Source organism: Schistocerca serialis, chromosome 7 (assembly GCF_023864345.2).
Source record: "Schistocerca serialis cubense isolate TAMUIC-IGC-003099 chromosome 7, iqSchSeri2.2, whole genome shotgun sequence".
Taxonomy (NCBI): Eukaryota; Metazoa; Arthropoda; class Insecta; order Orthoptera; family Acrididae; genus Schistocerca; species Schistocerca serialis.
In genome coordinates this window covers 358,478,691-358,492,063 of record NC_064644.1, presented here as the reverse complement: position 1 = coordinate 358,492,063, position 13,373 = coordinate 358,478,691, and the positions used below count along the sequence as shown (strand labels likewise).

At 41.5% G+C, this 13,373-nt stretch overlaps 1 protein-coding gene across 1 annotated transcript in view; it reads left to right on the top strand.

The window, feature by feature from the left end:
• The window catches only part of LOC126412755 (furin-like protease 2), a 460,996-nt gene that overhangs the window by 212,770 nt on the left and 234,853 nt on the right, over nucleotides 1-13,373 (top strand). Inside the window, exon 3 of the mRNA XM_050082503.1 lies at nucleotides 9,600-9,734. Coding sequence (XP_049938460.1) covers nucleotides 9,627-9,734 — 108 coding nt within the window. The 5' untranslated portion in view covers nucleotides 9,600-9,626. The remainder of the gene's footprint in view (nucleotides 1-9,599; nucleotides 9,735-13,373) is intronic.

The window sequence follows — 13,373 nt, the reverse complement described above, 5'->3', positions numbered from 1 at the left end:
GCTTTGCGCGACATTTATTTTGCGGTCGTACTATAATGCCACCGTCGTTCGCGGAAAAATGCTTTCATCGGTTGGCGACCGTGTGAAGAGTCCGCAGACTTACTTCCGGACGTGGCGCGATGATAACGAGCGCCCTCCAAAAGCCGTGAACGCGGCCATGCCGCTATCTTTATATCTGGGCCGTATCGCCGGCGCTGTCGTCCGCCGAGAAAATAAAAGGAAGGGTGCGTCGCGACGCTCTGCTGGGCCGTTTCCCGCTCTGCCGGGCCGTTCGTCACCAGACGACCGCTATTGCTGGTTGCCCGTCGCTGCTTTACGCCTTTCGGCCCACCGTTTGATTTGCTGCCGTCGCTTCCCCTCCGTTAGGTTTAAGCGCCTCTGGATGATGGCCGTCCGGACACGGCGTCCGCTATTCGTTTCTCGCTGCTTCAGCTGCTCTAAACGGTGCAGGACACCAGCAGTAGGCAAGCTGCGCCGATGATGGACGCGCTCTCTCTCTCTCTCTCTCTCTCTCTCTCTCTCTCTCTCTCTCTCTCTCTCTCTCTCCCCTCCCTCCCTCCCTCCCTCCCACCCTCTCCATCTCCCTGCATTCGTCCCACTACCCCTCTATCTCGTTCACTTCTTTCCTCCCTCCCCGCCCATCTCTCGTTTCCCCCCCCCCCCCCCCACTAATTCTAGGAGTGTGTCGTATCCCATTCCGTTGAGTTCATTTTTTTTTTAAATTTCTCTATTTTCAATCCGTTTGATACGATTTTGTTTCTCGACATGTCCCGTCTAGTTATTAGTCTTGATACTATCCTCCACCAGTTGCGTATCCTCTCCTTTAATAGAATCTGAATAACTGAATACTTCTTAGTTCATAACCCAAAGAGGCAGGCCAGAGTGTTCAGAAGACGATGAAACGTTGTATTCCTTCAGATGTAACAAAATTTTATTATTATTACAGGATTAATCAATATCATCTTGTTGTATTCCTGTTATCCTCCGCTAAGCCTGTTTGTCAAGTGCATCTTCCTAGTCGATGCTGCGATGTTCCATTACTCCATTCATGTGGTCTTTCCAAGAACGTCGTGGTCTTCCGCGCTTACGTCTGACGGGTGGTTTCCATTCATAAACCTTCTTTGGCCACAGATGATCTGGCATTCTCATCACGTTCGCACAATTTTAATGATTTTCTTTCCATTCTATCTGTCACTGTATCATTTGCCTTCATTCTGTCTCTTATTTCATCTACATACATACTCCGCAATCCACCATACGGTGCGTGGAGGAGGGAACCTCGTACCACAACTAGCATCTTCTCTCCCTGTTCCACTCCCAAACAGAACGAGGGAAAAATGACTGCCTATATGTCTCTGTACGAGCCCTAATCTCTCTTACGTTTGTGGTCTTTCCGTGAAATATAAGTTGGCGGCAGTAAAATTGTACTGCAGTCAGCCTCAAATGCTGGTTCTCTAAATTTCCTCAGTAGCGATTCACGAAAAGAACGCCTCCTTTCCTCCAGAGACTCCCGCCCGAGTTCCTGAAGCATTTCCGTAACACTCGCGTGATGATCAAACCTACCAGTAACAAATCTAGCAGCCCGCCTCTGAAATGCTTCTATGTCCTCCCTCAATCAGACCTGATGGGGATCCCAAACGCTCGAGCAGTACTCAAGAATAGGTCGTATTAGTGTTTTATAAGCGGTCTCCATTGCAGATGAACCACATCTTCCTAAAATTCTACCAATGAACCGAAGAAGACTATCCGCCTTCCCCACAACTGCCATTACATGCTTGTCCTACTTCATATCGCTCTGCAATGTTACGCCCAAATATTTAATCGACGTGACTGTGTCAAGCGCTACATTACTAATGGAGTATTCAAACATTACAGGATTCCTGTTCCTATTCATCTGCATTAATTTACATTTATCTATATTTAGAGTTAGCTGCCATTCTGTACACCAATCACAAATCCTGTCCAAGTCATCTTGTATCCTCCTACAGTCACTCAACGACGATACCTTCCCGTACACCACAGCATCATCAGGAAACAGCCGCACATTGCTATCCACCCTATCCAAAAGATCATTTATGTAGATAGGAAACAACAGATGACCTACCAAACTTCCCTGGGGCACTCCAATGACACCCTCACCTCCGATTAACACTCACCATCGAGGACAACGCACTGGGTTCTGTTACTTGAGAAGTTTTCGAGCAACTCCCATATTTGGGAACCAATCCCGTATGCTCGTACTTTAGTTAGGAGTCTGCAGTGGGGCACTGAGTCGATTCTTGAAATCCTGGCACTCCTACGCAGATAATCAATTTCCACAGCTATTAGTCGTTTTTGAGGTCCGCATTTAAGAGCCATAGTTCTGATCCAACCATTACCTTACCTATTCTTTTCTTATTGCTGTTGGAAATATTCTTTACCACCAAAAAGTATTCGTACACCCTAACACTGCCCTGCTTTGCTGTAGTCTATATTTTACTTATGTTTGGCCCAATCCATTTTTATGAATATGTGCACCGAGATATTTAAATTTCTCTACGTGTCTCATAACCGCCTTGTCATTGATGTGTACTTCAAATTTAGCATCTCTATCCACCACCAGATACTCTGTTCCTGTTAGACTCATCTGTAGTCCCCATCTGTTGTATTGCCGATACATTATCATGAACTCAAGCTCATAATCATCTTGTGCTATAATACCTTGAACGTCAGCAAAACTTAATGAAAATATCTGTCCATCGTTGACAGTGATTCCCGTTCCACTGCAGCTGCTCTTCCAATTTCGGAGAGCCAATTCTACATATAAATTGAACAAGGTGGGTGACATACTGTAGCTTTGTCGCAAACCTTTACTGACATTAATAGGTTTTGATAACTTTGAACTTCGTTTCATCTGTACCACATTATCTCTGTACATTTCGATAATAATCTGTAAAAGGTGATCATCCATACCTATATCTGTCATAGCTTCCGACAGCTTAGATCTAGGGACTATAACGTAAGCTTCTGCTAAATCTACAGTGTGCAGTTCCTTCCCTACTGCTATAGATTTCCTCATTAGTTGTTGTAAAATAAATGGGTTATCTGTACGTGATCTGTTCTGCCTAAACTCCGTCTGGTCTTCCCCAATATGGTGGCCAATATTTTGTCTAATTTTTTCAAACATTATCTTGCTGAAGAAGCGGCTCATTGTGCAGTTGGCACTAATGCCTCTATAGCAGTTTGTTTCTCTTCTATTCCCTTTCTTGAAGATAGAAACCATATATGACTTTTTCCATTCTGAGGGAATTTCAATACTTTTACAACAGTTGTTCATCAGGCAGGTTATTCGTTTCTTCAGATATCTTCCTCCAGCTTTCAATAATTCAACAGGAATGTTTCCTGGACCAGGTGATCGGCCATTCTTCATTTTAATTCATGCACAATTTGCTTCCTCTATTGTTACGTCCATATTTCGATCAGTTACTTCCGTCTTCTCATCATTCCCTTGCCTGTAATATGGCCTTATCTTCAGTTAAAAGGTGTGTATAATGCTTATTCCATTTCTTTAAGGCAATTAGGTTGTCTACTGCTTTGTTCACTTGTGTTTCCTTCATACTGGTAATTGTCCTCCACATTTCTGTTGTTTCTGATCCACCTATTAGACCCTCAGTTTTAATTCATTTGTTCCCACATCTTGTTCTTTTCTAATTTAATTGTGTTTCTTAATTCGTAATTTGTTATCTGGTAGTTTTGCGTGTCATGTAGGGATTTAGTTGATTACAATTATTTGTAGAGATTTTTCTTTTCCCTAATCAACGTCTTCAGGTTATCAGACATGCATGGAGGATCCCGTTTACCTAGACTCGTACTCTCTGTCCCTAGTACCTCTAGAGCAGTTTTTCTAATTGCTGTTTTTAATATTTTCATATTCTACTTCAACATTGTAATCTTCTGGAATCGCTTTCAGTTTATTTTGTAATTTACGTTGAAATAAATCCTTGATGCTGAACTTTTTCAGGGGAAAGAGCTTATACCTTGCCTGCTCTAATTTCTCATGATAGCTGTGGTCAGCCACTTGTCCAGTTAATGATTTTCTCCTAAATGGATATGTCAACTTTACTAACACTGAGTAGTGATCAGACCCACAATTGGCTCCCCGCATGACTCTGCAGTCTTGAACTACCATTTTTTGCCGTTGCTTGGTAATGATGTAATCAGTTATTGACTTCTGCTGTAATGATGGTCTCTCCCACGTATATCTGTGGATATATTTACGTGAATAGTGTGTGTTAAGAATTTTCAATTTATATTGGTTACAAAATTCGACAAGATTTTCTCCAGAACTATTAATGATAGTTTCTCCATATTTGATGTTCTTTGAAGATTCTTTGTGATAGGCCTAATATAAATGACCACACATCATACGAAAATTCCTTCGTAAAAAATCTTACATCTTCCTTAAGATGAACCTCATTCCAGTTTCTATTAATCATTTCCAGTACGTCTTAGGTGTTGTGCAGGACTTATTCTTTTCGTTCTTCTGAAACAATGACACGTCGGCTTGATAAAATACGATCGGTGACAGATTCTTTAACATCGAAAGATATCACATTAAAAGTATTCTATCCGTAATGGAAGCAGTTGAACTTCGTGACCACCTTCATAGGATGTAGAATAGTAACAACTATACGTCACAGTACGTGAGTTCATCTAACATATGATCGGTTTCGGGCTTGTGCCCATTTCATGTGGTTTAGATTCATGGACATGTTACCATATTCAGTGCTTGAGATCACTGTTTCAATAAAAAAAAATGTAATGACGACTTGTTGTGGTCTTCAGTCATTACTGGTTTGATGCAGTTCTCCATACTACTCTATCCAGTGCAAGCTTTTTCGTTTCCGAGTAACTACTGCAACCGACATCTTTCTGATTCTGCTTACTGTATTCATCTCTTGGTGGTCTCCCTCTAAGATTTTTACCGTCCACGCTTCCATCCAATACCAAATTGGTAATCCCTTGATGCCTCACAACGTGTCCTGCCAACCTTTGCCTTCTTCTAGTCAGGTTGTGCCACAAACTTCTTTTCTCCCCAATTCTATTCAGTACCTCCTCATTAGTTACGTGACCTACCCATCTGATCTTCAGCGTCCTTCTACAGCACCACATTACGAAAGCTTCCATTCCATTCTTGTCTAAATTATTTATCGTCATGTTTCACTGCCATACATGGCTACACTCCATACAAATACGTCCAGAAAGGACTTCCTGATACTTAAATCTATACTCGATGTTAAATTTTTTATCTTCTTCAGTAACGTTTTCCTTGCCGTAGCCAGTCTACGTTTTGTATCTTCTCTACTTCGACCATCATCAGTTTTTTTGCTCCCCAAACAGCAACACAGACACACTACTTTGTGTGTCTCATTTCTTAATCGAATTCCCGCAGCATCACCTGACGTAATTCGACTACATTCCATCATCCTCTTTTTGCTTTTATTCTTGATCGTCTCTTATCCTTTCAAGACACTGTCTATTCCGTTCAACTGCTCTGCCAGCTCCTTTGCTGTGTCTGACAGAATTAAAATGTCATCGGCAAACCTCAAAGTTTTTATTTCTTCACCTTGGATTTTAGTACCTACTCCGAACTTTTCTTTTGTTTTTTTTACTGCTTGCTCAATATACAGATTGAATAACATCGGGGTAGGCTACAACTCTAACTCCCTTCCCAACAACTGCTTCCCTTTTATGCCCCTCGGCTCTTGTAACTGCCAACTGGTTTCTGTACAAATTGTAAGTAGCCTTTCGCTCCCTGTAGTTTACCCCCTGCCACCTTCAGAATTGGTAAGGGAGTATTCCACTTAACATTGTCAAAAGCTTTCTCTAAGTCTACAAATGCTAGAAACGTAGGTTTGCCTTTCCTTGACCGATCTTCTAACGTAAGTCGTGGGGTCAGTATTGCCTCGCGTGTTCCAACATTTCTACGGAATCCAAACTGATCTTTCCATTCGTCTGTAAAGAATTCGTGTTGGTATTTTGCAGCCGTGACTTCTTCCATTGATAGTTAGGTTATTTTCACGCCTGTCAACACCTGTTCTTTGGCACTGGCATTACTACATTCTTCTTGAAGTTAGAGGCTATTTCGCCTGTCTCATACATCTTGCTCACCAAATGGAAGAGTTTTGTCTTGGCTGACTCTCCCAAGTCTATCAGAATGGAATGTTGTCTACTCCTGGGGCCTTGTTTCGCCTTAGGTCTTTCAGTGCTCTGTCAAATTCTTCACGCAGTATCATATCTCCCATTTCACCTTCATCTACGTTCTCTTCCATTTCCATAATAATGCCGTAAAGCACATCGCCCTTGTATAGGCCCTCTAAGTACTCCTTCCACCTTTCTGCTTTACCTTGTTGGCTTAGGAATGGTTTTCCATCTGAGCTCTTGATATTCATACACATGGTTCTCTTCTCTCCAAATGCCTCTTTAATTTTCCTGTAGGCAGTATCTATGTTACCCTAGTGATACATGCCCCTCCATCTTTACATTTGTCCGCTAGGAATCCTTGCTTAGCTATTTTGCGCTTCCTGTCGCTCTCATTTGTAGTCCTTTTCGCCTGCTTCATTTACTTCATTTACTACATTTATGTATTTTCTCCTTTCATCAGTTAAATCCAAGATCTCTTCTCTTACCGAAGAATTTCTACTAGGCCTCGTCTTTTTAACTACTAGATCCTCTGCTGCCTTCACTACATCACCTCTCAAAGCTACTCATTCTTCTTCTACTACTGAATTTCTTTCCCCTGTTTTCGTCAATCGTTGCCTAATGCTCTCTCTGAAACACTCTACAACCTCTGCTTCTTCCAGTTTATCCAGGTCCCATCTGCTAAAATTCCTACCTTTTTGCAGTTTCTTGAGTTCTAATCTGCAGTTAAAAAGCAATAAATTGTGGTCAGAGTCCACATGTACAATTTAAAACCTGTTTCCTAAATTTCTGTCTTTACAATTATATGATCTGTCTGAAACCTTCCATTGTCTCCAGGCCTCTTCCACGTTTACAACCGTCTTTAAAGATCCTTAAACCAAGTAATAGCAATGATTAAGTTATGTTTCGTGCAAAATTCTACCAGGCGGTTTCCTCTTTCATTCCTTCCCCAGTCCATGTTCATGTACTACTTACCCTTCTCTTCCTTTTCCTGCTATCGAGTTTGAGTACCCCACGACTATTAAATTTTCGTCTCCCTTAACAATCTGAATAATTTCCTTTATCTCATCATACATTTCGTCAATCTCTTCATCTGCGGAACGAGTTGGCATATAAACTTGTTCTGCTGTGGTGGGCTTGGGGTTCGTGTCTATTGTCATACGATAATAAGTTCACTATGCTGTTAGCAGTAGCTTACCCGCGCTCCTATATTTTTTATTCATTATTAAAACCTACTCTTGCATTACCCTTACTTCACTTTGTATTTATAACCCTGTACTCATCTGACCAGAAGTCTTGTTCCTCCTGCCACCAAGCTTCAATAATTTCCAGGGTATCTAATTTTAACATATCCTCAACGATTAAGCGATATGACATTCCACGCTGCGATCGGTAGAACGCCAGTTTTCTCCCTTCTGATAACGATGTCCTGCTGAGTAGTCGCCGCCCGGAGATGGTGACGGTGACTGTGGTGGTGTGTGGTTTGTGGGGGCGCTCAACTGCGCCGTTATCAGCGCCCGTACAAATTCGCAACCTTTGCACAGTCCAAACTCGCCACTTTCATGAATGATGATGAAATGGTGAGGACAACACAAACACCCAGTCATCTCGAGGCAGGTGAAAATCCGGGACCCCTTGCTCTCGGGAAGCGAGAACGCGACCGCGAGACCACGAGTTGCGGACAGGAGATGGAAAAAAATGGCTCTGAGCACTATGGGACTCAACTGCTGAGGTCATTAGTCCCCTAGAACTTAGAACTAGTTAAACGTAACTAACCTAAGGACATCACAAACATCCTTGCCCGAGGCAGGATTCGAACCTGCGACCGTAGCGGTCTTGCGGTTCCAGACTGCAGCGCCTTTAACCGCACGGCCACTTCGGCCGGCCGCGGACAGGAGATGCGAATGGGGGACTATTTTACCTCCGGAATATTTTACCCAAGAGGACGCCACATCATTTAACCATACAGTAAAGCTGCATGCCCTCGGGAAAAATTAAGGCTGTAGTTTCCCCTCGCTTTTCGCCGTTCGCAGTACCAGCACAGCAAGTCAATTTTGGTTAATGTTACAAAGCAAGATCAGTAAGTCATCTAGACTGTTGCCCCTGCAACTACTGAAAAGGCTGCTGCCCCTCTTCAGGAGACAGACGTTTGTCTGGCCACCCCTCCGATGTGGCTGCACATACGGTGGCCGTCTGTATTGCTGAGGCACAAAAGGCTCCCCACCAACGGCAAGGTGCTGGGTGGGGGTGAGGTGACTAAACAGAGACATATCAAACATTTGGTAGTGGCTAAAAGACACGTGTTTAAAATATTGTAGTACTTACTCACATTGAATACAGCCCGTCTTCCGGCTAAATGATTTTGATAAATCCGCTTACGCAATAAATTTGAAAGAACATGAGCTCACAGCCACAGCCATTAAAGATAACCCGCAGGTACCAAACACTGTCACCAACGGAAAGATTATGAATGTTCGTGAAGAGCTCGAAATCTACATCCACAGCTCCAGTCACCACACACAGTTCTCAATGAACAAGTATACCTTTCAGAGAAGTCGCTTCTATGCATCTTCAATGGAATATTTTAAAAACTAAAAAATGTAACTCGTGGCATCCTCACAACTAGCAGTTTCTTGAAGAAAGTCTCGTAAAACACCCTTTGTACAAGTTACTTGCTTGTTTTGAACATTTCTTTAATGTCTATATTCATTTTGTGAAGTGTAATACATACATCCCATAGAATGTTGACCTCTTCACCTCCCGGACACTCCTCTGTCACTCTCCGGATGCGCTTGGTGAATCACTGGCGGCAAATATTTTTCGTGTCGTAATTGTTAACACCATTTTTTCAAATGAGCTTATCGAAGACAGAACTTACCACCTCACAATCAAGTGGTTCCTTGTTAGTACTTCTGTGAGAAATATTAAAATTGCAGTCATTGCACGTCTTTCCTAACCAATGAATTGCACATCGTCCTCGCTTTCTTGTAAAACATTTGGGCTTTACAATCATACAACCATCTAAAATACGTGAGAAACCCCATTTTCACTTGCACAACCGCAGTATCACACATTAAAGTTAAGCGTGTAATTCCATTCACAGATCTGCATGGACGATAACATGTAAAACTAATGCAGCTGATGTAAGGCAATAGCTTTACACATTCTATTTCTTCCTGGGAAATCAACGATAAAACTGCGAAACGTATACATGATATTTCCATCCGCTCAAAAATAACACAGTTAAATTATTAGCCGTAAGTAGTGGGATGGAAAATACGGATTACTGTGCTCAGGTGTTCAACTGAGTTTCTTGGCTCTGCAGAGTAAGATCTGTACAGTTATTTTATTATTAATAGTTTTTTGTTGATCAAACAAACACTCGCCCAGCAGGTAATGTCTAATTGCATGTGTTGCAGAATGGTGGTGCTAAGGACGGCTTCGATATGAACGTGGCTCCGGCGTGGCAGAAGGGCTACACCGGCAAAGGGGTCGTCGTTTCCATCCTCGATGACGGGATCCAAACCAACCACCCTGATCTCGCCCTCAACTACGTAAGTACCGTGGTCTTCGTGACTGGCTTCGAGACTACTGTAACTCAACACGGCACATTATGAGCCGTGTAAAGAATTTTAACTGTAGTAAGCAAGCTCACCGCACTAAACATCAGCCACCGCCTAAAAGGGCGCATTGGAGCGATGAAAGTATTTTTGAAGTGGTACCAGGCAGTCACGTGACGCTCCACTGCTTACGTAAGCCAAGGTTGTTAACACAACTCTTTCAAATAGTCTTACTGAAGACTGAATTTGCCACCTCACACTCAAGTGGTTCCTTGTTAGTATTTATGTGAGAAATATTAAAATTGTAGTCATATAATCTTGCTTGCTTGTATGGAATTAGCGCAGTAAGGTGTGGAGACGTGACAGAGTGACAAAGACGAGCTGTCATGTCTGAACGTGCTCGTGACCATCCAGTGAATGAAGCTGCCCGATCTATTGGTGTTTCAACTCGGACTGACCGGGGTTTGTACTAGGACTGTTGCATCGCTCGCAGCCAGGTAAAAACTGCCTAAGAACGGCAGTCGTAAGAAGATACAGACAGACAGTTGCCGGAGAGGAGTATCTCGTGTTGTGACTGACAGTCTGATGATAGAAACCCTACAGACATTACTGTTTCTAAACAATCCATTCCCATAGTCTAATTAAACATCATGTTAGTTAACTGACTAAAATTATTTCTTCGACGTTTCTGTCGAAAGCAGTAGGCACAGAATTGTTTATAGTTAATTTCATCGGACAAGGATTGTAGACACACACCGCTTATGCTAATTATTGTAGAAATCAGAAGGTAAAAATTTCTACGCATCTTTCATCGTTTGATGTCGAAGTACACGTTATTGTTCGTCGTCCTGTAGTAAAACGGGGTTCGCGGTGAGAGGGGGCCAGGATTTGTCATGATTCAGAACAAAATCTAACTTTCTGGAATCGATCTTTCGACATAATCCAGTCATCACACAATTAGGTTAATAAAGAAGTAATGTTCATTTCAGAAATAATGTAAGTGCTAAACTGGAAATATTCTTGATTGAAACACTGCAAAGCACCATCTTTTATATATTACACGTAGTTAACTGATACCAGCTTGAGTGCGAACGCTTAATGTATAACGACATAACATTATAAATGCATTTTGTATGGGTGTAGTGGAGACAGTTTCCAGTCTGGGCTCCACATGTCTGTTGTAAGTTGACTTCAATCTCCACCAACTCAAATATTTTAAAATTTCGTTAACAGAACGAAGACTGTGATCCCAGATTGGTATTGGGGGCGGCGGAATAGAGGATATGGGCCGACTGAATTTCACTAGATGCAATTTGCAATATGCGATATGTTAGTCGCTGTATGGTGTATGATTGATTTAAAAAAAATAAAATAAAAACCTCTGACTTCTTTTCTGAATGATGCAGATTCCACGCATACAATAAGTAAGAACGGACGTTACAAAATAATAATGAAATCACTCCAGTGATTCCATCTTCCCTGCTAGAAATGCTGAAAAATAAAACTGATAATACAATGAATAATGAAACAAGCATGTGGACTGGATTATTAATAATAAAACAGCACTTAAAAAACTCAAAACAAGTTAGTATACTGTGAAAACACAACTACAGCCCACGATGCTTATATTCTGGAGGTTGAAAGCAGAAAGAAAAGTGCGAACCGTCAGACCTCTCCTACCTAGTTTGAAAACATATTTTGAAGTCTGCCCCCTTCTTTTATTATACAGATAAAACAGATGTGAACATCGACTCTTTCGTCGCGAACACGTTCACACCAATTTGTAGACGGAATATAGTTTTTTTAGAAAGGAGTATTACAGTATCCACAATAAACATTTTATACCGACTCTCTTCATCCTAACTATGTAGACATCACAAAGTAAAACAAAGTTATTACGTTTCAATAGTTCACGAAGTTTCTCAAATATCGATACAATTCAACTGCGATAACTTTTGAGTAGAAAATAATATTTGAATGGCAAGTCCATTTTGTAGAACATAAATTGTTTGTTAATATTTCAAATATATCTTTTATAACAAATTTTAGTACTTCATATTTGGCAAGAATAATTTTATCTTCTGACAGCTGGCATAGAAAACAAGACTAATCACATAAGATAATTAATACGTTCAGTAAATAGGCGAAGAATCGGATATTCAAAAATCTAATGGAAAAATATCCTAAACCAATTAAAAAAAACTGCCATACATCATAATGGATCCGCAAACTCGCACAGTAAAGATACGTTTAGCAAATGCTACGAAATATGGTTAGAATATGACGGGTTTCGAGAGGTTCACATGGCAACTCTGTCATCTGCTACTGCACAGGTGTCATACAAGTAAAGGGTAGTTTCGTGCTGTCAGTTAATGGGGGTTCGTCTGAACCAGCCTCCTAGTTATCATTGCGAAGGGAACTGCATGCATTGGACAATTGGAGCAGGTTACCTCCCAAAAGGCCATTGCTCTCAGCGGGACACAGAACTGCACGTCGTTAATGGAACAAACTTGACAGAAACTGGACGGTAGTGTTATCCGACTTACCGGATTTTGCCTCTTTTTAAATGGCGGAAGGCTTATAGTTCGCCAACGGTTCAGTGAGGCATTTAAATCACGAGTATGGGAATTGACGTTCGGGATAGATTGGTTCTGTGTTGTTTTGAGGGCGTTTTTCATGCATTGACTTGGATCCCAGTCGCTCATTTTACCGTGAATATGAACGAGAATGTTTGACATCCTCGGTGATCAGGTGTTGGTTTATCTTCTACATAAGCATTAGGGGACGTCCATTACCTAAGTGAGCTCAAAATGGGGGTGGGGGTCCGGCAAAATCTCATTTAAGGGAGGGGAGAGGGAGGCAATGAAATCTCCCGTCAGCTTCGTAATTCAGATAACACATTATTATAACGGATAACATTTTGCTTTGTATAATTAATCACAAGTGTATGCAGTATTAAAGTGCCCACCCTTTTCATGGCCTCTCTGAATTGAACCGAATGCCTTACACGTGTGCATGCAGGGGATTCCCTGAATTGAAGCAAGTGCCACACAAGTGTTAGATTTCATTTGGGGAGTTCTTTGCCGCGCCGGTAGAAATTAGTGCTTATCTGTCAGTGAATCAATCGTGATGCACAACGCTCAGAAATCCGATGTTGTTGTATTCAACTTGAATCTGTACCAAAACTTTTACAGTGCATACGTTAAGCGGCATGTCGACAAATCGACTTGCGAGCAAGAAGTTGATCGCTTGTGGAAGGAAGTTAAGCTGAAGTTGACAGACGACAATTCCCTTAGTGATCATGTAAATAAAAAGATTGAAAACGAGCGTAATTATCCGGTTAAAAGGAAGGTACAAACAATTTTGTCTTTGATCTGCAAAGTGAGTAAAGGTTCAATGACATTTGATGTATATAAAATACCAATAAAAGGTTAATTTTAAGGGATCCCTCGAACGGTTAATACTGCCTTCTCTAAGATTTCATGTCCGTCTGTTTGTGTCTGTCCGTCCGTCCGTCCGTCCGTCCGAATACTACTTGGGTTTGAAATGTTTAAAATAGTGTTTTTAATCACGCGTTAAAAGCACTGTGTAATGCCCTTTCTAAATGAGACGTGTTTCTATTAAAGTATTTTA